We start from the raw sequence: 24,625 nt of genomic DNA on the forward strand, positions 1-24,625 counted from the left end.
AGGGAGAAAAGCAATGGACCTAAAACAGAACCACCGAACATTACCTTAGTTTGTTTGAGTGGTCACTGTTGAGGTCTACTAACAAATATCGATCTGTCAAATAAGACCTGATCCAGGAGAGGTCTGTCCCTTTAACACCAACATGTTCTAGCCTATCAAGTAGTATAGAATGGTCAATGGTATCAAAAGCTGCACTAAGATCAAGTACAACTAGCAAAGAGACACAACCCTGATCAGAAGCCAGTAGCAGGTCATTTACAACTTTAACCAGTGCTGTCTCTGTGCTATTATGAGGCCAAAATCCTGACTGATACATTTCATGAATATTATTCCTATGTAGGTATGAGCATAACTGCTGAGCTACAACATTTTCTAGGATCTTGGAGATAAAGGGGAGGTTTGATATTTTCCTATAGTTGGACAGCTGGGTTGGGTCGAGGTCAGGTTTTTTATTTAAAGGTTTGATAACTGCTAGCTTAAAAGATTTCAGCACATAGCCAGTGCTAAGGGAAGAATTTATTATCTTTAGAATAGGTTGGATAGCTACTGGTAGTATCTGTTTAAGGAAACACGTGGGTAAGGGATCCAGTATGCAGGTTGATAATTTTGAAGATGAAATCAGTAAAAAATAAGTCAGTCTCTTAAAGGGGACTAAAATGGTCTAAATACTGATCAAAAACAGAAATATATATTATCTACGGCGTTATCTATCAATTTGTTTGGTATAATGGTCTGAATTTTATGCCTGTGGTTATCAATATTTCCATTGAAATAATTCATGAAGTTATTACTGCTACAAATAGATGGTGTGCACTTTTCAACAATGTTTTTATTCATAGTTAATTTTGCTACACAATTATTTTTGTTATCTTCGATAAGGCTAGAGAAATACACTGATCTAGCAGCATTAAGAGATTTTTTGTAGCTATGAAGCCTTTCCTTCCATGCTAATCGAAATATTGATAATTTAGCTTGACATGAGATAATGGTCAGAGAAAGCTTCTGATTGAGGCACTGTGACTATATTTTCTATATTTACACAGAGGGTTAGAACAAGATCAAGAGTGTGACCTCAATTATGAGTGGGTCCTATTACATTCAGGTTAACCCCAACTGAAACTAAGATGGAAACAATTGCTGTTCTCAGAGAATCTTCTAACTTATCAAAATGAATATTAAAGTCTCCAACAATTACTTAGTTTACAGAAACAACTAGGTTTGAAATGAAATCTGCAAATTCACAAAGGAATTCAGAATTCTTTAAGGACGTCTTTAAATAACAAAGGGTGGACAAGCTTCATTTAATGCAACAAACTCGTTTGGTTGGATACATGTTTCTGTTAAACACAGAAAACTAAACTTCTGATCAGTAATCAATTCATTAGCCATAAGAGCTTTAGATGCAAGAGATCTTATATTTAACAGTCCAAGCTTTAGCTCAAAGGTGATGGCTATGCATTCACTATGATCTAATTTTATGCTAATAAGGTTACTAAAATTTTCTGAGAATTTATAGTTTTTTTGTTTAGCTCAGGAAACAGACACAGTCTCAATATTGTGAACCCTTGGTGATGACTCACTGCAGCTAGCAGACGGATTAACCTGCTTGTCTGCTCCCTGGCCCTGGCTCTGGATTGACACTGATTAACTAAGCCTGTTCTTAATCTATGTGCTATGCTCCAAGAAATGAGAGCAGCACCTTCCCGTGTGGGATGGACACCGTCCCAGGCCAGCCTTGCCTTCAAAAGTGCTCCAATTAATCTATGAGGCCCATGTTGTTTTTGGAGCACCACCTGGACATCCAGCAATTCAGCGACCATAACCTGCTGTAAGCTACATCGCCACACCGCGTTGGAATGGGGCCAGAGCATACTACAGCATCGGACATCACCTTCACTAATTTACACACCTCTACAATATTACTCTTAGTAATCTCTGACTTACGAAGGTGTATAACGTTAGCTCATATGTGGAAAACTACCTTCGAGTACCTATGCTTGCCTAAGACCCTAAGATTACCTACTATGTTCGGTGCCCTGGCTCCCGGAGTACACCTAACCAGTGCTGCTGGAACCCCTAAAGGCTGAGCTAATTTCACATGCCTTAACATGGAGTCTCCTATAACCAGAGCTCTTTCTGGTTTCTCAGCCGGTACTTCACTGAGGAGAGCAAACCTGTTATACATGTGAAGCGGAGAGATGTGGTGCTTCTAGTCTCATCACTTGGTGGTGCACTCTGCTGAGATAGATCTGCATGAACACATAGAACCACATAGAGACAGTCACAGCATCTTTGAACATATTATTATTTTCATTGAGTAATTCTGTGCAGGCAATCATGAAGTACATTTGAGTAAACCAGTTCCACCCCACTTAATTGACATATGCACACAAGACCCAGCTCCTGCCTCTCCAGAAAAAGCAAAGCCACAGGGCCCACCTCTCTCCATGGTTTAAGGAAATTAAGGTGGTAAACTTGTCATGCCCCACCCCTATCCATTCACTGACTTCCTGGCCATGTGACCATGTGACCTTGCATGGCCCTTGCCACTTTCATAACAGTACTTCTGTGTATTTGTGAAATACAACATATTAACACACAATTCAAAATCGCTGATCCCACAAATGGTGAACATAGTTAATTTAAATAAAATTTGACTCTGTATGCCTCAGTGAATCTAAAGATACCAGTTCCATGATTTTAGGACAGGGTATACAGATGTTAAAATATAAGCTTAAAGATGAATTATTCAGGTCATGTGACCAGTCAGGTTATACTTTTCCCAAACTGCTCATGTACATTTTGGCATGCTCAAACCACTTTTTAAACACTCAAGCTATGGGAGTAATGACACTAAGTTTTGGAATGACATTCAAATGCCTTAAATATGGTCAACATAATAAATATGGGCATCATTACAAATGGTATGCCTTAATAAATCTAAACATATCAGTTTTATAATAAATTGTACAGATGTTATAAGCAAAAGGAACAATTATTCCGGCAATACCACGACTGAGGTGCCCTTGAGCAAGGCACCGAACCCCCCCAACTGCTCCCCGGGGGCCATAGCATAAATGGCTGCCCACTGCTCCGGGTGTGTGTTCACGGTGTGTGTTCACTGCTGTGTGCACTTTGGATGGGTTACATGCAGAGAACGAATTCTGAGTATGGGTCACCTGAGTATGGGTCATTTTTTTAAAATGTTTTTTACATTTTTTTTTTTTTTTTTTTTTTTTAATGTTTCAGATCATCAAACAAATTTAAATATTAGTCACAGATAACACAAGTAAACACAACATGCAGTTTTTAAATGAAGGTTTTTATTATTTAGGAAAAACAAACCCAGAAAAATAACATAACTCGGTTTATTACACCTGACTTCAAATTCACTTGCCACACCCAGGCATGATTACTGCCACACCAGTTCGCAATCAAGAAATCACTTAAGACCTGACTGACAAAGTGAAGTAGACCAAAAGATCCTCAAAAGCTACACATCATGCCAAGATCCAAAGAAATTCAGGAAGAAATGAGAAAGAAAGTAATTGAGATCTATCAAATTCAGTAGGTACAATATTTTATTTTTTTTTAACTTACCTCAAATAGTGAAATACCAAATTGAGAGACAATTTTGATGGCTCAGGAAACCTTTGCAGGTGTTTTGAGTTGATTAACTGATTGGCATGTGACCATATTTTGTGATATTTTGTTAAATGTGAGCCAAAATCATCACAATTAAAAGAACCAAAAACATAAACTACTTCATTCTGTGTGTACTGAATTTATATAATACGCGAGTTTCACTATTTGAATTGAATTATTAAAATAAATGAACTTTCCCACAACATTCTAATTTATTAAGATGCACCTGTGTATGTGCCCATCCTGGCATGCAAGTTGTGCCTTTATGTGGAAGGTCCTGATTGGCATTGTTGTTTTGTCAGCAGTCAGCATGAACTTAAGGAAAGACTATTTCTAATCAGGAGAGATAGAAGGAAGTGTTCTGTTAGGTGTGCACATAATTAATATCTGGAGGCTTATTAGTGGACACCGGACAGACACTTCACATATGATTCATCTGTGCTCCTTTTTTATTGACCCCTGAACAACACAAAAAGAAAGATCCTACCTGGGTATTTCACCTAATACCACATTCCTCTTTCTAAGTAAAAGAATTTTCCTTGGGTGTGCATGGATGGCAATATAAACAATTTAAAAAACTGTAACCATAGATTTCCTATACTGAAATATTTAATGTGTCACAATGCCTCAACTTCAATTGTCAGAATCAATATCAAAATTTATAACTTACTAAAGCTTATGATGCTATACACTGACCGGATTACAAATGTTTATTATTCAACCACAAAAAAAACAACTTTTTACGTGAGCTTTTCAGCCTGTGATATGTAAACATTTTAACTCTTTCAGGATAAAGCTGTGTTAAAACACAGTGAAAAAATGTAAGTGTATGCAACATAATCAATTAACAATTCAAAACAAAAAATAGTCTTTTCAAAAGATCTTTTGCAATCCACTCTTCTGTTCTGCTATTTATGGGTTATTGGGTAGGCGCACGAGCTTGGTATGTCTGCTGATGATACAGCTGTGCCTCTCAAGCATATCCTAGACTCACACTTGATTTGTCCGTATTTCTGTTCTGTGGTTTTCAGCATCTTCAAGTTTGCACCTCTCGTGTTGAGCTGACATGGAATGACAGGAACGCTTATTCTGAATCTCCTCCCAATGAGGCGTTCTGTGGACTGTATGGAACTGTATCCATTCACTAGTGGAGCAGCATGGTAGGCATGAGAAGGATATAAGGGTCTGCTGATTTCTTGAGAAGTTTCTTAACTGAACTCAGCCTCTATGTTTATGTCCAGTCCTGTGCAAACTATCTGAAAGGCCCAGAAACAAACTGTGGTCCATTGTCTCAGCACACGTTTTCAGGTGTCCCATAATGTGCAATGATTTATCTGACATAGTCAATTACAGCTTCTGATGTTGTGAATGTCATCTTGTCCACTTCAAAATATCTTGAAAAATAGTCCACAATGATTAAATATTGTGTGTTTTCTGGAATAGATATGCTCCTACTGTTGACCACATACTTGAAGGATTCAGTAGGTACCAACATTTCTCTAAAGTTTGTTCTCTCCCGGGAAACAATGTCACAGGCCTCTATCATTTTTGTTAGCTCATTGCTCAGCTAATGACCTCTCCCATCTCTTGCTGTCACTGATTAAACTTTGATCTCTTAAAGATAATGTTACTACAGGCTAGAAAGTGAGCATACAAATTTGCTTAGATGCAGTGAAACCAGTATATCCTCGGCTTCCTCCCCCATGGTGAAGATTAAAGCATTCACTTTGCCCAATCGACAACCTTAAATGTAAACTTTTCAAGTGAGGGGACTTAAAACTGACTCATGTCGGTGTGTTGCAACAGTATGTTAGCGTTGTTTAAAATCTTTGCAAATTTAGTAAAAATAATAAACTGAAAAAATAACATGTATTTAAGTATTCACAGCCTTTGTCCTTACACTCAAAATTGAGCTCAGGTGCATCCTGTTTCCACTGATCCCTGCCCATCCTTGAGATGTTTCTATAACTTGAATGGAGTCCATCTTTGGTAAATTCAGATGATTTAACATGATTTTGAAGGCATGCACCTGTCTATATAAAGTCCCCCAGTTAACAGTACCTGTCAGAGCTCAAACCAAACCATGAAGTCCAAGTAATTGTCTGTAGAGCTCTGAGACAAGATTGTATCAAGGTACAGATCTGGGGAAGGGTACAAAAAAAAACACACCACCAATCAGGCCTATATGGTAGAGTGGCAAGACAGAAGCCACTTTTCAGTAACAGACATGATGGCCTGCCTGGAGTTTGCCAAAAGGCACCTAAAGGACACTCAGACCATGGGAAACAGAATTCTCTGCTAAAATGAAACAAAATGTGAACACTTTGGCCTGAATAGCAAGCGTCATGTCTGGAGGAAATCAGGCACTGCTCATCAAATGATCAATACCATCCCTACAGTAAAGCTAGTTGGTGGCAGCATCATGCTGTGGGGATGTTTTTCAGTGACAGGACATCCTTGATGAAAACCTCCTCCGGAGCGCACTGGCCTGAACATATATCTTCCAACAGGACAATGACTAGACAAACTTGTTTCACATTGCCATTATGTGTTATTGTTTGTAAAATTTTGGAATAAAGCTGTAACAGAACAAAATGTGGAAAAAGTGAAGCACTTTCCAGATGCAATGTATTACTGGACACAGGACAGGTGCTTCACGTATGATTAATTTGTGCTCCTTTCTTTATTCATGCCCAAACAACATTTCTGTCTGACCCCGTTAGTAGGAATGACATATTATGAGGAATGGCATATTATAAGCCTTCATTTTGTCTCTATTTTAAGATATTTGAGGCTATAACGTGTAGGGATTATGTTTGTGACCGATCATATTAGAGATGCGCTAACAGCTGCTATGTCATAAATGTAATGTAAATGTAAACATCTGCGACACAGCACAGAATTTTTATAGCACCAAATTATATCTGCCGAGAGAGAGAGAGAGAGAGAGAGAGAGAGAGAGAGAGAGAGAGAGAGCGCAAAAATAGATGAGAAACAGACGCAGAGCGATGAAATTAAGTGGGATAGGGGAAAAGATCGACAGATTTCGTGACTTAGAAACAGGAAATGCAATTTAGAGAGAGATAAAGACAACACGTCAGTGATATATATACGGTACTATGAGTAATATAGAGTGTGAACGAAATAGAAAGGCAGAATTAAGTGACAAAGAATGACGTGGCCGTGTCAGCAATTATTCTGTAATTAATGAGAATGACTGTTACAGAATCAGAGTAGGAGAGCAGGGAGGGAGTGAATGTAAGAGCGGGGACGAGAGAGAGAGAGCGCGCCCCCGCCCCTAGAGCTTTACTATGCATGACGGGAAACGAGTAAGTAGCAGAGTTGCACTGGATCTAAACAGACATTGCGTGCTGCAATTGGAAGCCCTGCCCATTTTTTAGAAGACAAGAAGTTGCTACACACTAACAAAAATGAAGCTAAAGAAAATCGGTGTTGTATCTTCAGATTCATGAAACGCTCCCGCTTGCTTGTTTTGCCTCTTTATTCATCATTGTTGGAAGTTCAGTGAGCGTACACCGTCACACCGCGGGGCTCTGACTGCGGAGAAGGTGGCTTAAAGAGGCACTGTGGAAACGTTTCTAGTGTCTTATGTTGATCCGTTTGTTTTCTAAGCCAAACCTCTAACCTCAGCGATTTGCCAGGGCAGGTGAAAATCAGAGGAGCTAGGAAATGAGCTCTCCCCCTATACAGCAAGAGAACATGAATAGAAAAACGTCATGTTTTTCTAACATCAAAATATTCCTTTTGTCGGAATGCGCACTGATGCTAGCGCAGGGGACAGTCGGCGCGTACTTGGTGAGCCATTTCGCTTTTACTTATGTTTCCGGTTGCAGAGACACGGAAACTTACGTACACAATTTAACACAGTAAATGTGTCCGTTAAATGCGAACTTAATTTGCAAATAGGTCTCAAAGGCCGTGTGTGTGTAATTATACAAGTGTTGGGAAAGATACAATAAAAAATGTGCCGACTCTTACAGTGACGTCATCAAATTAATACGGGGCGAAATTACTGAAAATGCAAATTATATAGGCTATATGCTAATAATAAACATAGTAACATATCAGAAATATAAAGCGGATCCCCTAATCATTACTGAACTTTGAAATTTGGCTTGTAATTCAGCTTTAGAGCAGAAATATCGATGCAATATGACCAGATGAAAACTACTCATCAGTCAGACTTGTAAGGCCAGATTGGAGTTTACAAATAAATATAGAGATGAGCTTCAAAAGTTTTGGAATTAAGATTAGCCTATACCAAAGTAACCAAAACATAAAAGCTCATAGTTTAAGCACAGTGGACATGTTTTGACCTGGGCCATGTCTTTAGAGTATAGCAAACAAAGGAATTTGCCTTGTCATTTCAATACTGTTCTATGACTGTATGTTCTTTTTAAGACTGTGTTTACAAGTGCCACACTCCCAAGTTTGTTGAACTCTGCAAAATATCGTTTTACTTTGACAAATATCGTTTTACTTTGACGAATGAGTTCTGTTTGTAAGCTTATTAAATAGACACATTACTAAGAAAAAGAGTCCAGGCTTTATTCTGTTAGTTTAACAATTTGGTGCCACTTAACCACAACACATCTGTTGGGGGGACATTTGAAAAGGGGACATTTATTTCTACATTGAATCAGAATTCAGAACAGTATCAACCTAGGCCTATAACAGTAGGCAGTATCAACCAATCCTATAACATTTTCCTACATTTTATGTTGCTTATGTAGCAGTTGCCTATCCCTTTGTAATTAGACTATTTGGATACATACATGCATAACCAGAGCATCCATTTGATATTTGGTGTACTTAAGTAGCAGGCTGTGTATGCCACTGCATATTTACTGAAATTTGAACTTGTTCTTGAAACTTGATGATGTATAGGTGGTATTTTGTGTAAAGGTTTTGGGAAGTATTTTTTCTGCAGTCTGTACAACTGTATGGACATGTTTGTAGCTAATCATAGTTAATTATTCTGAGGTCATATTTATATTTAATCGTTCTTGCCAACTTTCAGCTGTTCCAGTCCTTTTAATCTTTAAATACCTTGATTGTGCTAAATGGCATTTTACCTGCTTGTTCAACCATAACCGATCAACCATAACATTAAACTAACTGTCTAATATTGGATAGGTTTGCCTTGTCCTGCAAAAACAGCTCTAACCTGCTGAAGTATGGATGTCATCACAAATAGAATTTTTGCAATGTGGTAGGGTGTATAAGCCTGCTGAAAGAGACTCTCTTCAGGCCATTCCACAGCATTTCTATGGGGTTATAGTCTGGGCTCTGACTGGGCTACTCCAAAAGGTGGATTTTGTTTTTCTGAAGCCAGTCTGGCTGGATTTACTTTGATGCTTAGGGTCATTGTCTTGCTGCATCACCCAACTTCTACAAAGATTCAGCTGGTGGATGGCCACCCTGGTATTATACTGAAGGATATTTTGGTAAATATCCACCATACTTCATTGTTGGGATGATGTTTTGATGGTGGACAGCTGTGGTCTTTTTGCGCCATACATACTGCTGAGAATTATTTTCGAACAATTCAACTTTTGTTTCATCAGTCCATAAAACATTTTCCCAGTAGCACTGTGGATAACTCAGGTGCTCTTTGCAAACATCTGGAGTGCAACAATGTTTTTTCGTGAGAGAAGTGGCTTTCTCTATGGTGTTCTTCCATAGACCCCCTGCCTGTTTAAAGACTTGCATAATGTAGATTCATGAACAGAGATGTTTGATAATGTAGTGATGTCTTCAAGCCTGTAACTGTTACTCGAGGGTTGTTCTTTACCACACTGAGGATTCTGCATTTAGGAGTCATCTTGGCTGGGCGCCCACTTCTAGAAAGAGTAGCCATTTGAATAACTGTTGATGCTTCTAACAACCAGCAATCTAAAAATGTGTCTTTTATCAACTAAAGTACCTTTAAAGCACACCTTCAAACCTATTTCATTAATTTGATGCTAGGTGTGCAAGCTACTGACATAAATTAGGTTTCATTGAAGTAATTAGTCTATGGGTTCACTTACTTTTTTGTTTTGGGCATGCTTTGACTCAGAACAACCATTCTCCGTTGAACATCAATAGATCTTCTGTGGAGATCTTCAAGAGTGCCAAATTTCTTGGTGTTCATCTGGTGGAAAACTTCACCTGGCCTACTTCCTACGATGGCTGAGGAAAGGACACGTTTCCTCTCTGTTTACAATTTCTTTAATTTTACACACTATACTTTATAGCATTCATTATGCACACTGGTCAGTGCTATTTTAGGTATTTGTCTTGTATTGTCTGTTTGCACTGTCTTTTGTCTTGCGCTGTTTGCAATAGGTTGCACATGTTGCACTTTATGTGGCTAGGACCAACTTAAATCCTTAGTTCTGTGTTGTTTTATGTACCTTAATGTTTTTTGTAGCACCATGGTCCTGGAGAAACGTTGTTCCATTCTGTACTTTGTCAGCAATTCATGGTTGAAATGACAATAAAAGCTTCTTAACTTGACTACTCCGTCATCTAATCAATACAATTTGGCCCTTGTCGAAGTAGGTCAGATCGTTGCCCATTTTTCCAACACATTAACTTCAAGAACTGACACTTCACTTGCCTAATATATCCCCCACCTTGACAGGTGTCATTGCACTTCACCTGCCAGTGGTTTAAATGTTATGGATGATCAGTGTATGTGCATTGTCCATATTGTGAAGGGCAACAACTATATGTCTCTTCTGTGATGAAAGCACTTTATGTAAATTTTGGAGAGTGGGAAATGAAATATTACATGCAATTAATTATTTAATTTTGATAAACCTTTTTGCCCACCCTCTTAGATGGACATAGTAAACACTCTCTCTCTCTCTCTCTCTCTCTCTCTCTCTATATATATATATATATATATATATATATATATAAAATACACTTCTGATGTATTATTTTGAATGGAGGTAGACAAGTTTTCCATGGAGATGTACTCTAAATTTTTCCAAGTTGTAATGTGTATGGTGTTCCTTGATTTCCAGTTCATGAGGATATTTTTCTTGGTGATAGTTGGAGCCACTAGGAGTAATTGACTGTTTGTACTGTTTAAATTGATTTTGGATATGTCACCTAATATACAGAGGGAGGGAGACAGCGGGATGTGACAACCCATAAGGTTGGATAGTGAGTCAGTAACATTTTCCCAGAATTTTTTAACTGGGGTGCAATGCCAAATAGCGTGTAAATAGGTGTCTGGGGTGTTTTATGTGCAATGTGAGCATGTTTCTTTAGTAAAACCCATTTTAAATAATTTCTGTACAGTTAGGTGAAATCTATGAATTACTTTATACTGTATAAGTTGTAAGTTGGTGTTTTTTTGTCATGAAGTTATATTTTTGCAGATTTGTGTCCAGAAAGTGGCATTGGGAGCAATGGATAAGTCTGATTCCTATTTAGCATTGGGTAGGCTTAATGCGTTGTCTGATTTGTATATTATTTTATATATTTTGGAGAGTAGTTTTTTGGGAGGTTATATTAATTAGTTCTGAGATTGTAGGGGGAAGGTCTAGATTAATTGTCTGAGTGTCGATTTTTGATTGAATAGATGATTTGTAATCATTTTCAATTTGTAATTGAAAAAACAATTACTCCCAATGCCGTACTTCTGGTCCAAGTGAGAAAATGTATGTATGTTGTCATTTAATTGTACCTTTTCAGCATTTTTAGAATCATGTATATAAATGTTTTTATAAACCAAAGTAAAGATTTCTCATCATTTTTCAGTCTTTAGTGAGTCTTTGAGTAAGATAACGTCACATACCTGTTCTGTGCTGAAGGGAGTGAAACCTGTTGTAAACCAGGTAAATTAGATATTTTGATTGATATGCCTACATTCTCCACCAGAATATGTAGGGAAATTAGCATTGAAGATTTAATAAGCTCAGTTTGTAATATGTAAGAGAATTTTCATCTTTGATCACTCCCCAGAGGGAAAAAACTTTGGTGGGTGGCATAAAAACATCTCTCAGGGCACATGGAGAGTAGCAGAGTAAGCCCTGGAATTCTTCACCATTGTAGCCAGGAGTGGATGGAATAACACAGTGCTGAAAGCAGCCTTCTGCCAATAGCCACATCCTGACCTAAAGCAGCCCAACCTCTGCTTGTCTGTCATGGACATCTTTTTCTGAAAGGCTTCACAGACTGATCAGTGAGTGCTCTGGTGAGTGAGACATTGAATGAATTCTATTATAAATGCTATGATGAAAAGCAGTGAATGCTACAAGCTTAATGCAGAAACCGCTTCCTCTGGTTAGTGGGGTCCCAATAATTTGCTGGGCAGTTTTCATCACCCTCTGTATAGCCTTAGGCCTGTGTTGTAGTAATTCCCATACCAGACTGTGATGCAGATGGTTAGGAAGTTCTCAACTCCACAGAGGTTCTTCAGAATTGCTGAGGAAAGGTGGTTCTTTGTCCAATATTCGTAGGAAAAAGAGGTGTTTGAGAGCCTTCTTTATCAGCCTGGAAGTGCTAGTGAACCAAAACAAGTCCTCAGAGATATGGATCCCTAGGAACTTGTAACTATCATCCCGTTGATGTTAATGGGTGTGAGTGTTACCTCTCTTCTTTCAAAAGTCCACAATAAGCTCCTTGGTCTTAGTGGGTTTAAGGAGCAAGTTGTTGTCAGTATCCTCCCTGTAATCTGATTTATCGTTGTTGCCGATGAGGCCAATCACAGTGGTGTTGCTCTTACCCGCCGCAACCTTCACTCTGTCTCCCCTTCTTCTGTAGATTCTGGCACTCTTTCTTCTCTTCCTGATCCGGAGTCTTTTTCCTCACTACCCTTGGACTCAGCCACAGATACTTTCCTCTCATCTCTTTCCTCAACTATGGACTTTCTCTGCCCTATGTTGACTAAACCCAAGAAAACTTCTTTTTCTGCTCCTTGGCTTTCAGATGCGTTGCGCAACAATCGAAGAGAGCTAAGATCATCAGAGACAAAGTGGAAGAAATCACAACTTGATGCAGATCTTGATTCTTACCGAACACTTCTTGCCAAGTTCTCCTCAGATGTGTCTTCTGCCAAGACTTCCTTCTACAAGAAAAAGCTTGAAGCTTCGTCACGTGACCCTCAGAAATTCCACATCATCTCTTCTCTGCTCAACCCCCCGGCTCCACCTTCTTCATCCTCCCTGACTGCAGAAGACTTTGCTTCTTTCTACCAGGAGAAGATTGAGGAAATCTGCCGGACCTTCACTTCAGCCCCGACTGCACTTACATCTCACAGTATGGATTCCCCCACTACTTCATTGTCGCATTTCTCAACTGTAGCAGCAGAAGAGATTTTACAACTCATCCAGTCTTGCAATCCTACCACCTGCCCATTGGATCCACTCCCTTCCACTATGCTCCAGACCAGGATTTGCGGATCAGCTTGTGGAACGCTCATATCATGTAACATGGAGAGGAGAGACATCTGCTTCATGCAGACTCTCCACTGGTGTCCCACAGGGCTCAGTACTTGGTCCTCTTCTTTTCTCCCTGTATACTCACTCTCTTGGTGAAGTTATTTCCTCACATGGGTTCTCTTACCACTGCTATGCTGATGATGCACAACTTATCTTCTCTTTCCCACCCTCAGATACCACAGCTTCTGATCAGATCTCAGCATGTCTGGCAGAAATATCATCATGGATGACTGCTCATCAGTTGAATCTCAATCCTAGCAAAACTGAACTGTTTTTCATCCCAGGTGATTCATCCCCAGGTCATGATCTTGCTATATCCTTGCACAACAATCTGATCTCCCCTTCAGCCACAGCTTGCAACCTTGGGGTAACCATGGACAATCAACTGTCCTTTTCCTCTCATGTTGCTAATGTGACTCGGATACAACATTAGAAGGATTCAGCCATTTTTTTCCACACAGGCTGCTCAGGTACTTGTTCAGTCTCTTGTAATTTCAAGACTGGATTACTGCAACGCACTGCTGGCAGGTCTACCTATGAACGCAATTCGTCCTCTGCAAATGGTCCAAAATGCAGCTGCCCGGCTTGTTTTCAACCTGCCAAAATTCTCGCACACCACCCCGCTCGCTGCTGCGATCCCTCCACTGGCTTGCGGTAGCTGCACACATCAGATTCAAAACACTGATGCTGGCCTACAAAGCCAAAAACGGACCAGCTCCCTCTTACCTCAAAGCCCTCATCACTCCTTGCACTGCATCTCGCACCCTCCAATCTACCAGCACTGCTCGACTGGTTCCACCATCTCTCAGGGTAAGAGGCAAGTATACTACAAGACTCTTCTCTGTTCTGGCACCAAGGTGGTGGAATGAACTTCCCCTAGAGGTCCAGACAGCTGAGTCACTGGCTATTTTCAAACGGCGTTTGAAGACCTACTTATTCAGGAAACATTTCAACTAGCACATCTTTCCCTTTTTTCCCTCTTTTGCATTTATTAAAAATAAATAAATAAATAAATAAAAAACCTTTTGACATTTTTTCATTGTAACTTTGAACAATGCTTTAAACTCATGGTATCTTAAGTATGTAACCTAGTGAGCCAGCCTTAATGTATCTAATGTTAGAGATTTACGCACTTATGTACGTCGCTCTGGATAAGGGCTGCCAAATGCTGTAAATGGAAATGTGTTGCAAGCAAATCTGCGTTGATTATGGCATTAGAACAATGCACAGGCCTTCAGTCTCTCTGAGAAAGAGAGTACAGGAAGGGGCTCAGCACACAGCTTTGGCTACGAGGTAGATTATTCAATTGCAAAGGAAGGTGTTGATGACCAGGTTGCCAAGTTTAGCCTTCAGCTTGGAGGGGATGACTGTGTAGCAACATTAGCTCGTGAAGCAAGGTAAATATTTATAAGTAATTATATCGTGTTATGGTGACTCCTAAATATTTTAAGTTAAGTTGAAATTGACGGTAATGGAATTAACGTTACACTTATTTGGTCTGTTCGTCCGCCGAACAGACCGTGTAATCTTTATTAATTCTATGAAGGAGGTATCTTCCCTGGCTGAGAAAAACGCACTCCCCTTTTACTTTATACCGTAACTTAAATTAACTTAACTTAGGTTTGTGAGCGATACCCAGAGACAATCACTTGTGGAACAAAAACATGCCGTTTAATGAATGAGACAAACACAACATAACGCGAACTATACAAACAAACAAAAGAAGTAGAGAAAACAAAGAGGAAAATAAAATACCTGATGTTATATACTGATGTTAATACAGTGTTGTGTTCTGATACATAAATAAAATACATCCTTGTCAGGAAAGTAAGGCACATTACAACAGAGTTACAAGATTAAGACTCTTAGAGTACCTCTATAACTGGGGAGGAGATACATACGAGTATAGGTTAATGTCGTGGGATGTGGAGCATCTTATTTACTTGTTTAATTAGTAAAAGGAATGTCCCAGTGTGTGGGTGTGTGCGGGTGTGAGTGTGTGTTTTATGGTTGAGGGTCCCTATGAGTTCAACCAGAGAAGCGGCATGGGGTTATCTGGTTTTGTTGTAGGATCCAGACATTCTGGAGCCGGTTGTGTGCGTGTGTGTGTGTGTTTTATGGTTTGAGGGTCCCTGTGAACTCACCCAGGGAGCCCAGGGGGTTATCTGGCTCTCAGTGTGTGGTGTATGTGTGTGTGGGTGTGACACTGTGGAACGCAGGCTCTTAATAAAATTGTAAACTGGGTTGCTCATCAGTTGATTAAAGAGCAGATGTCGAAGTTTAAGAGGGATACCTGGGACAACAAATCTAAATGACCTGTACCAGATGCTACAACTGTATTAAATGCTGAATTGAAATCAACAAGCAGCATTCTTGTATATTTGTTCTTGTTATTCAGGTGAGTTAGTATGGGCTGTAGTGCTCCTGTTTTTATGTTGGGGAAACTGGTGAGGGTCCTGTGTTGGTGGAAGGCTGGTTTAGAATGTGCTAGGACTAACTGCTCAAAGCACTTCATGATTCATTCTTCATATATCACTATATGGTCTAAAGGCAGCAATCCAAGCCTTGAGTAGAAGACAGACCTCCCTATTCTTCTATGCCTTTTTATTAGGGTACATGGTGATCTGTTTCTGGTTGGTAACACTGTTGATGGTGGCATTAATATGATCCAGAAAAATGGAGATATATTTGTCGTCGTCCATGTGGGAGTCCTAGGAAGCCTGAGAGGCAAACATACTCTAGTCCAACAGGATGTGGAGTCGAAAGTTGTGATTTTCGTGAATTTAAATTTTTTGCTGCTACTCCTGTAAATTTTAGGCATATACCATTTTCAAAACAATTCTCATCAAAATGAAAGATTCAAAGAATTTTGAATACTAAAAATTGTTTGCTCATAATGGACAAATAAATCTCAGTATCTCAGCAATGAATTGGTTGTGCAGTGGCACAAAACTTGCTAGGCATCTTCAGGATCATGAGCTGAGAGCACTGTGCCACTTACTTGTCAGCATTTACAATAATATGTCCCACATTCTTCCATTTAAGTTTCAGTTTTGCTTCTCTTAATCCAGATATTGTCTGTAGCAGCAACCAGTAGCAGTTAAGAGGCTGAGTAGAGGGAGATAAAGATGACGCGTTTCAGTTGCATACAGTACAGGTGGTTTATTGTAATGTTAGCCGAATGATGGCAAGATAAGTTAATCTCCAATAAATAGAAAAAGAAGTAACTGTAAATCAAAAGAAACGTTCAAAGGAAATGTATATCCAAAGAAACGTACAAAAGAAATGGTCAACAGAAAGTGAGCGTCCCAGCTACTCACCCCCTTCCAATCTGCATCCACACGCAAACTCACAGATTATATGCACCTGTGGATACACCAAGTGACGTAACAAACGAAAAGTTATTTCAAAATAAAAGTCATCAAAACCTTACCGGGCACTTACATCATCTATTGTCTATCAAATTTGGCTTACATCATCCTGAGAAAAAAAAAACATATATTATCAAATTTTCCTTTTTAAAGTATTGGAAAATGGAGGAAAAAAACGTTTGTGGTCCAGAACTATAACAACTTACATTTTTTCCCTTACATCATTTGAACATTTTGTGCTAAATTCATAATTCTATTTGCATGCAATTCCTTATGGTATGCTGACGCTACTTCATACAACCATATGAAATTAACCATCTTGGAATTGGTCAAAACTTTTTTTTTCCCCAAATTATGTACAATTAGTGGCAGATTTGGCACAAATCATTACCAGAATACTCCCAACTGGTTTGCACTCAGTAGGTCAGCGGATATCAGCGCAAAGCCTCCAAACAGGAAGTGTTTTATTTTGTTTACTATTTTAACCATGCGCCTGATATGCAAAACCTTCTTTGCTAGCATCACTTACAGGTTATTACATGATAAAAATGCTTATAAGATACAACAAATGGTGTTCATAACTACATGAATGCTGACAAATGAAAGTTCAAAAAGTTTCATATTTTTGTGTTTGCCTTTTTCCGATTTCTGGTGGCAGCAGGTTTGACGACGCACTTTCTTTTTGGCAGGTATTAACTGCGATGGTTGTGGCATCACAGCAGTGTTAACAACTTTTACAACAATTAGTTATCTGTGTTAGTCACCTGTTTCTCTGATGTTTTATGCTCAGGATTATGGTAGAACCAGCTTGGTTATCCCCAAAATGAGGACCATAGATGATACTACCATTCCCCAGTGAACAAACAGGATGTCTCTTGTCCAAAAGGCAGAAATTCACCGTCAGGTAGAAATGCTCAAAGCACAAGATATGTACGTTATAGTCCTTGGTAGAGTCCAGTAGTGATGGTGAGGAAGAAAGACAATACCTACAGATTTTGTGTTGATTATCGTTAATTATACAGTGATACCTCGAGATACGAGTGCTTTGACATATGAATTTTTTGAGACTCGAATCACTAGCTGTGATTCGACCAAACTTTTGCCTTGAGATATGAGCAAATTTTTGAGATACGAGCATCCGAGCCGCCACCGCCGAAACAAAGATCCCCAACGAGTACGTGTGCTCTGTTTCCCCCGACTCAGCTTCCCGCGTCTCACTCAGTTAAAGCTGCCTTTCCACTGCACAGGACAAACGATGGCCGATAAACCGGAAGTCATTCATTTCCTATGGAGAGTTGCAAAGGGGCTGCGTGAGGTGCCGACCATCTGCGGATCCGTAATTTTCGGATCCATTTTGAGCGTTGGATCCGCTAAAAAATTCGAACTTGTGTGACTACACCGCATATGATATGCCGACTTGACAGGTTTTTATTAAAATGACCGGCAGATGTTAGTGAGGAAACCTCCGTGCGCATCTTCCGTAAAGTAAAACCAGCTTATTTTTTCAAACATTCTCTTTTATTACTGTATGTTTTTATACAATATTTATCATTTATAAATACAGGTACTGTACATTTTTCATATTTAAAACACATAAACTACGGTGCTGAAAACACATTCAATGAGTTCAGAGTTTGTATTTTTGGCCAAGAATTGAATCATGTGGAGCTTGTGAGTCTGGGAAAAACTGATCTCACTGAATGGCCAGTCATGTCCAGAGGAAATAGGCAGTGTTGTATAAAGTACTAGAAAGCAATATTTGAGTTCAAGTACAAGTATCGTACTAGAAAAAGACTTTGGTAGAAGTGAAAGTTACCTTTTAGAATATTACTCAAGTAAAAGTCTTAAAGTATCTGATATATACTGTACTTAAGTATCAAAAGTAATTTTCTGATATTTAATGTATTTAAGTATTTGAAGTAAAAGTAAAAAGTAAAATTTCAGTGATTTTCAATAGCCATAAGAGGCACTTCATCCAGTAGGAAGAATCCTTCTTTCCAATGTACAGAAACATTTCTTGCAAATACGGCCACGGGTGTATAACGTTATCTACTTCACCCTGTTCACTGAATTCAGCACTATTGTAGGGGTGGTCATCTACGATAACGGGAGGTCCTCCAGTAGGTGCTTCCATGGCGGTTTCAGTTGTGCTTCCTCCTCCTTTGGCAACATTACGCTGAAATAGAGCGTGCGGAGCGTGCGTAATGCAATCTAGGAGCAGTGATTCGCCAAACCTCAGTTATTGCAGTCGCACACATTTCTTCTGATTTTATTTCGTAGTGATGAGTAACAAAGATGCTTAGTGGAAATATATCGGAGTAAAAGTATACATTTTAAAATTTATAGTAAAAGTGAAAGTTGACAAATTTAAATAGCGAAGTAAAGTACAGATATGTGAAATTTCTACTTAAGTACAGTAACAAAGTATTTGTACTCTGTTACATTACAACACTGGAAATAGGTATGTGTTATATCCCATAGTGGAGCTGAAAGCCTGTCAGGAACAGTACATACCTGAACATGGTGTTCCAGAGGAGTTGTTCTCTGATCATGGGTGGCAGTATGAATCAGAGATGCTACTAGACATTTACAAGAGACTAAATATCAAAAAGAAGAGAATAATGCCCTAACACCCTCATTGTAATGACATGATGGATCGTTTAAATAGGACTTTGAAAGGATCAGTTAGGCAAAGTTCTCTTTTATAATGATTGCAAGGAAGCAGTGTTTATCCGGGGTCATACTACCATTTAATTTGACACTTCATTCTATCACTGGTTACTTTCCATTCTTTTTAGCTCATGGTCACAAACCTGGGTTACTGGAACAGCTTGATTTTTCCTTTAGGTGTCGCTGTGGACACCCCACTTACGGTTCTGCTCTTGCCAATCATATGGAAAGTGTGTTCCGTACCATTTTAATAGATAGGAAAAATTCAAACCTTTCAATGTTGATGATCTGTTGTGGATAAATGATCCAACCACAGTAAGAAAGAAACTGAATGGACAAGACCATATCGAGTGGTTACTATGGATATAAATGGGGTTCTTTATACCATTCTGAAACTAAGACATATAAATAAGACATATAAAAACCCAAGGTTGTTTAAATGTTTGAAGTCTTACAGGTCCAGGTGGAAAGAACCAGCACTCACTTTCAGGTGTTCTGGTCAGGATGTAGACAAGGGTTTACAGGTTGGGACCACCTTACACAGCTTTCTCAGTCTGTCTCTTTGACATCAGGGGACCCAATTGTTGGTGAGAATAGGACCCCTATACTTCCCTCTGTTCCTCATGTACATAGGTCTTTAAGTCACATGTCATGGCTTTCACATTCTTGCAGAAGAAACTACAGTTAGTTAAACAGGCCTTGTCAATAGTTGGGCAGCACATGTCTGAGTCACACATTCAGGATGTGTTAAAAGGATGTGTATTGATTACAAATATGTCATTGGGCTCAATTTATTTTGTGCTTCCTATATATGAAATGTATTTTCTGTGTGGTTAATTTGTCTATTGAGGTCCTTTTATTTGTTATTGGTATTTGGTGTTCTTACCTATGTGTAGTTGTATATGCGGGTCAAACATCTGCAGGAAGGTGTTTAATAAGCTGCAACACATGGTGTTCATAATCTGGATAATGGATGCATATCATGCTGTCCCTAGACTAGCATTTGGACTCTCTTATCACTACCTGGTCTATCTTCTCCTAACATACAGGAAGAAACTTAAATCAGCTAGAACCTAAATTAAGATCTGCAAACAGATGGAACACTGGAACAGAGCAGGCCTTACACACCTGTTTTTATTTCATGGATCGAAGTGATTTTGAAGCTGCTGCAGATGACCTGGAAGAGCTCACAGAACTGACACGTCATATGCCTTTTTTTGTGAGGATCTGTGCATTCCTACCAGGCCCTATTACACACAAAATAGTGACAAACCATGGTTCACAGCAAAACTCAAACAGCTTTGCCAGGCCAAACAGGATGCTTACAGAAGTGTAGCTATTGCCTTGTACAATCAGGCCAAATGGAGCTACTCTGAAAACATGATCCTACTCTGAGCCAATGATCCTGTTTCTGTGTGGAAAGGCCCATCACCAGCTACAAGATGCCATCCCCCAGCTGTGTGGCCTGTCAACAACTGGCTAAAGACCTGAATGATTTTTACTGCAGGTATGAAAAGCCCAGTCTTACACCCACTTTGACCTCCTCCACTCACAACCATCGACACCTCCTGGCCCATTTAAAGATTGTCACTTGATCCTTACTAGACCCTCTTCAGTTTCAAACAGGTCAGTGGATGATGCCGTCAGCATGGGCCTGCATTATTGAACTTGATAGAATTATGTGAGATGAGACAGTAGTCCAATCCAGTATGCCTATTCTTTGACTGAGCTGTGAGAGTAGCACCTTGCAGATTTGGATAAATACCATCCCAAACTAAAATGCTACCCTTGTCCTCAAATCTATATCTATAAAGCCCACATTTCAGAGCACTATTAGGACATGCAGCAGTTCAGCGACCATAACCTGTTTTAAGATTCATTAAGATCAATTAGATTCTTCATGACCCATTGGTATGGGGCCAAGGCCTATTATAGAATCAGACATGTCATTGAGTCAGGCATGACATGGCTTTGTTTTATGTCATACATGAACAGAACAAAGCCAAATTATTAACAGAAGATTTGTGGTTATTTACAGTGCATCCGGAAAGTATTCACAGCATTCCACAATTTCCACATTTTTGTTATGTTAGACTTAAATGGATTATATTCATTATTTTCTTAAAATTCTACAAACAATACCCCATAATGTCAATGTAAAAGACATTTTGACTAAAATCTTTGCAAAATAAAAATAAATTTAAAAATAAAAAAAATTACAGTGCATTCTTGCATTCAATGCTGTTTTCCATTTTGAAATAGTGCAGCTCTCACATTTCTGCAATCATTGCTGAATGCTTTTCTCTCGACATTTGTCAGTACAATGATGAAGCCACTTGCCCTTAGTTTTCTTTGTCAAGGCTAGCTTTGACTAATATTCAAATTTGTTTGATGATCTGAAACATTAAAGTGTGACAAACATGCAAAAGAATTAAAAATCCCTTTTTTCCCACCATTTTATATTGCATGTTTGTCTCACTTTGAATATTAGTCAAAGATAACACAACTAAACACAACATGCAGTTTTTAAATGAAGGTTTTTATTATTAAAGGAAAACAAATTGCACCCAGGCCTTATACTGCCACACCCGTTAGCAATCAAGCTATCACTTAAATAAGACCTGACTGACAAAGTGAGGTAGACCAAAAGATCCTCAAAAGCTACACATCATGCTGAGATCCAAAGAAATTCAGGAACAAATGAGAGAAAGTAATTGAGATCTATCAGTGTGGAAAAGGTTATAAAACCATTTCTAAACATTGGGATTCCAGCGAACCACAGTAAGAGCCTGTATCCACAAATGGCGAAAACATGGAACAGTGGTGAACCTTCCCAGGAGTGGCCTGGAAGGCTTTCTGTGATAAATAGAACAATGAATTCTGCTGTCTAACAAAAAATCCTGAAGGACAATGTGCTGAACCCTCCAATGTGGCTGAATTACAACAATTCTGCAAAGATGAGTGGACCAAAATTCCTTCATAGTGCTGTAACAGACTTATTCCAAGTTATAGCAAACGTTTAAAGGGTGGCCCACCCAGTTATTAGGTTTAGGGGGCAAGCACTTTTACCCCTTTTCTACCAAAAAGAACCGGGTGCTGGTTCAGAGCTAGCACTGGTGCTGGTTCAAAGTTGGTTCTACTGGCGAACCTTCTAAGAACCAGTTTGCCCTTCCATTGGCTAGAGAGTCATCACAGAGACAAGTCTGACGTCACTGTAAACGTGTCACGTTTCCCAGCAACTTAAGCACAGCAGTGGCAAACACATCAACAATGGCAGATGTTGCTTTACTGTTAATGCTCATGGCTTTGTGAACCTACATTAACATCCAAACGCGGCGAATCCAACGTGTACGTGCAGCTCCATGTAATTTGTATAAAACGGAGGTTGTAATCTAGAAAGTACATAACATTATTTTATCATTAACACAGAAAAAAGTTAGCCTTAGCATGTAGCTACCTACTATCATGTGTGCTGAATGTATCATATTGCGGTAAAGTAAAAGTGTATTAAACATTAGTATACTTAAGGTACATTATCAAAGGGGCTAACAGTAGACCCGGGATGTGGTAGCTCAGTGGTTAAGGTGTTCGGCTACTGATCAGAAGGTCATGGGTTCGAACCCCAGGTCCACCAAGCTGCCACTGCTGGGCCCCTGAGCAAGGCCCTTAACCCTCAGTTGCTCAGTTGTAAGTCACTCTGGATAAGGGTGTCTGCTAAATGCCGTAAATGTAAATGTAGACCTGCCCACAGCCCCGCCCACAGCCCCTGACACAAGCGGTTCTTAAGTCTAGACCAGCAACGTTTTGGTGCTACTTACACACGTGGACAAAATTGTTGGTACCCTTCGGTCAATGAAAGAAAAACTCACAATGGTCACAGAAAAAAACTTTAATCTGACAAAAGTAATAATAAATAAAAATTCTATGAATGTTAACCAATGAAAGTCAGACATTGCTTTTCAACCATGCTTCAACTGAATTATTTAAAAAAATAAACTCATGGATTAGGACTAGACAAAAATGATGGTACCCCTAGAAAAGACTGAAAATAATGTGACCAAAGGGACATGTTAATTCAAGGTGTGTCCACTAATTAGCATCACAGGTGTCTACAATCTTGTAATCAGTCAGTGGGCCTATATATAGGGCTCCAGGTAGTCACTGTGTTGTCTGGTGACATGGTGTGTACCACACTCAACATGGACCAGAGGAAGCAAAGGAAAGAGTTGTCTCAGGAGATTAGAAAGAAAATGATGAAGCATGATGAAGCTAAAGGCTATAAGACAATCTCCAAGCAGCTAGATGTTCCTGTGGCTACAGTTGCACATATTATTCAGAAATTTAAGATCCATGGTACTGTAGCCAACCTCCCTGGACGTGGCCACAGGAGGAAAATTGATGACAAATCAAAGAGACGGATAATCCGAATGGTAACAAAAGAGCCCAGAAAGACGTCTAAAGAGATCCAAGGTGAACTTCATGCTCAAAGAACATCAGTGTCAGATCGCACCATCCATCGTTGTTTGAGCCAAAGTGGACTACATGGGAGACAACCATTGTTGAAAACAAATCATAAAAAAGCTATACTGGAATATGCCAAACTACATGTTGACAAGCCACAAAGCTTCTGGGAGAATGTCCTATGGATAGATAAGACAAAAATGGAACTTTTTGCCAAGGCACATCAGCTCTATGTTCACAGATGGAAAAATTAAGCATACAAAGAAAAGAACACTGTCCCTACTGTGAAACATGGAGGAGGCTCTGTTATGTTCTGAGGCTGCTTTGCTGCATCTGGCACAGGGTGACTTGAATCTGTGCAGGGTACAATGAAATCTGAAGACTATCAAGGGATTCTAAAGAGAAATGTGCTGGCCAGTGTCAGAAAGCTTGGTCTCAGTCGCAGGTCATGGGTATTGCAACAGGACAATGACCCAAAACACACAGCTAAAAACACCCAAGAATGGCTAAGAGGAAAACATTGGACTATTCTAAAGTGGCCTTCTATGAGCCCTGACCTCAATCCTATTGATCATCTTTGGAGGGAGCTGAAACATGCTGTCTGGAAAAGACACCCTTCAAACAGGAAACAACTGGAGCAGTTTGCTCATGAGGAGTAGGCCAAAATACCTGCTGAGAGGTGCAGAAGTCTCATTGACAATTACAGGAATCGTCTGATTGCAGCGATTGCCTCAAAAGGTTGGGCAACAAAATATTAAGTTAGGGGTACCATCATTTTTGTCTAGGCCTGTTCCATGAGTTTATTTTTTTAAAGAAAGTCTTGAAGCATGGTTGAAAAGCAATGTCTGACTTTCATTGGTTAACATTCATAGAATTTTTACATCTGCTGAACTCAGAGAAATTTAGAATTTAGTAAACCATCATGAGTCCTAAGTACGATTTCTGAGTTGAGGGGGCATTTTCTTTGTTTTTCTTGGTGGGAGGTGAGGAAATAAGAGTTATAACCAGTGTTGTAAT

The 24,625-nt window shown here is 39.3% G+C and overlaps 1 protein-coding gene across 2 annotated transcripts in view; it reads left to right on the forward strand.

Moving 5' to 3' along the window:
- Window positions 1–6,985: 6,985 nt before the first annotated feature.
- The window catches only part of slco3a1a (solute carrier organic anion transporter family member 3A1a), a 78,434-nt gene continuing 60,794 nt past the window's right edge, over window positions 6,986–24,625 (forward strand). For both annotated transcript variants that reach the window (XM_060877732.1, XM_060877733.1), the window contains exon 1: window positions 6,986–7,461. In XM_060877732.1, coding sequence (XP_060733715.1) covers window positions 7,336–7,461 — 126 coding nt within the window. In that variant the 5' untranslated portion in view covers window positions 6,986–7,335. The remainder of the gene's footprint in view (window positions 7,462–24,625) is intronic.

Source organism: Tachysurus vachellii, chromosome 9 (assembly GCF_030014155.1).
Source record: "Tachysurus vachellii isolate PV-2020 chromosome 9, HZAU_Pvac_v1, whole genome shotgun sequence".
In the NCBI taxonomy this organism is placed as follows: Eukaryota; Metazoa; Chordata; class Actinopteri; order Siluriformes; family Bagridae; genus Tachysurus; species Tachysurus vachellii.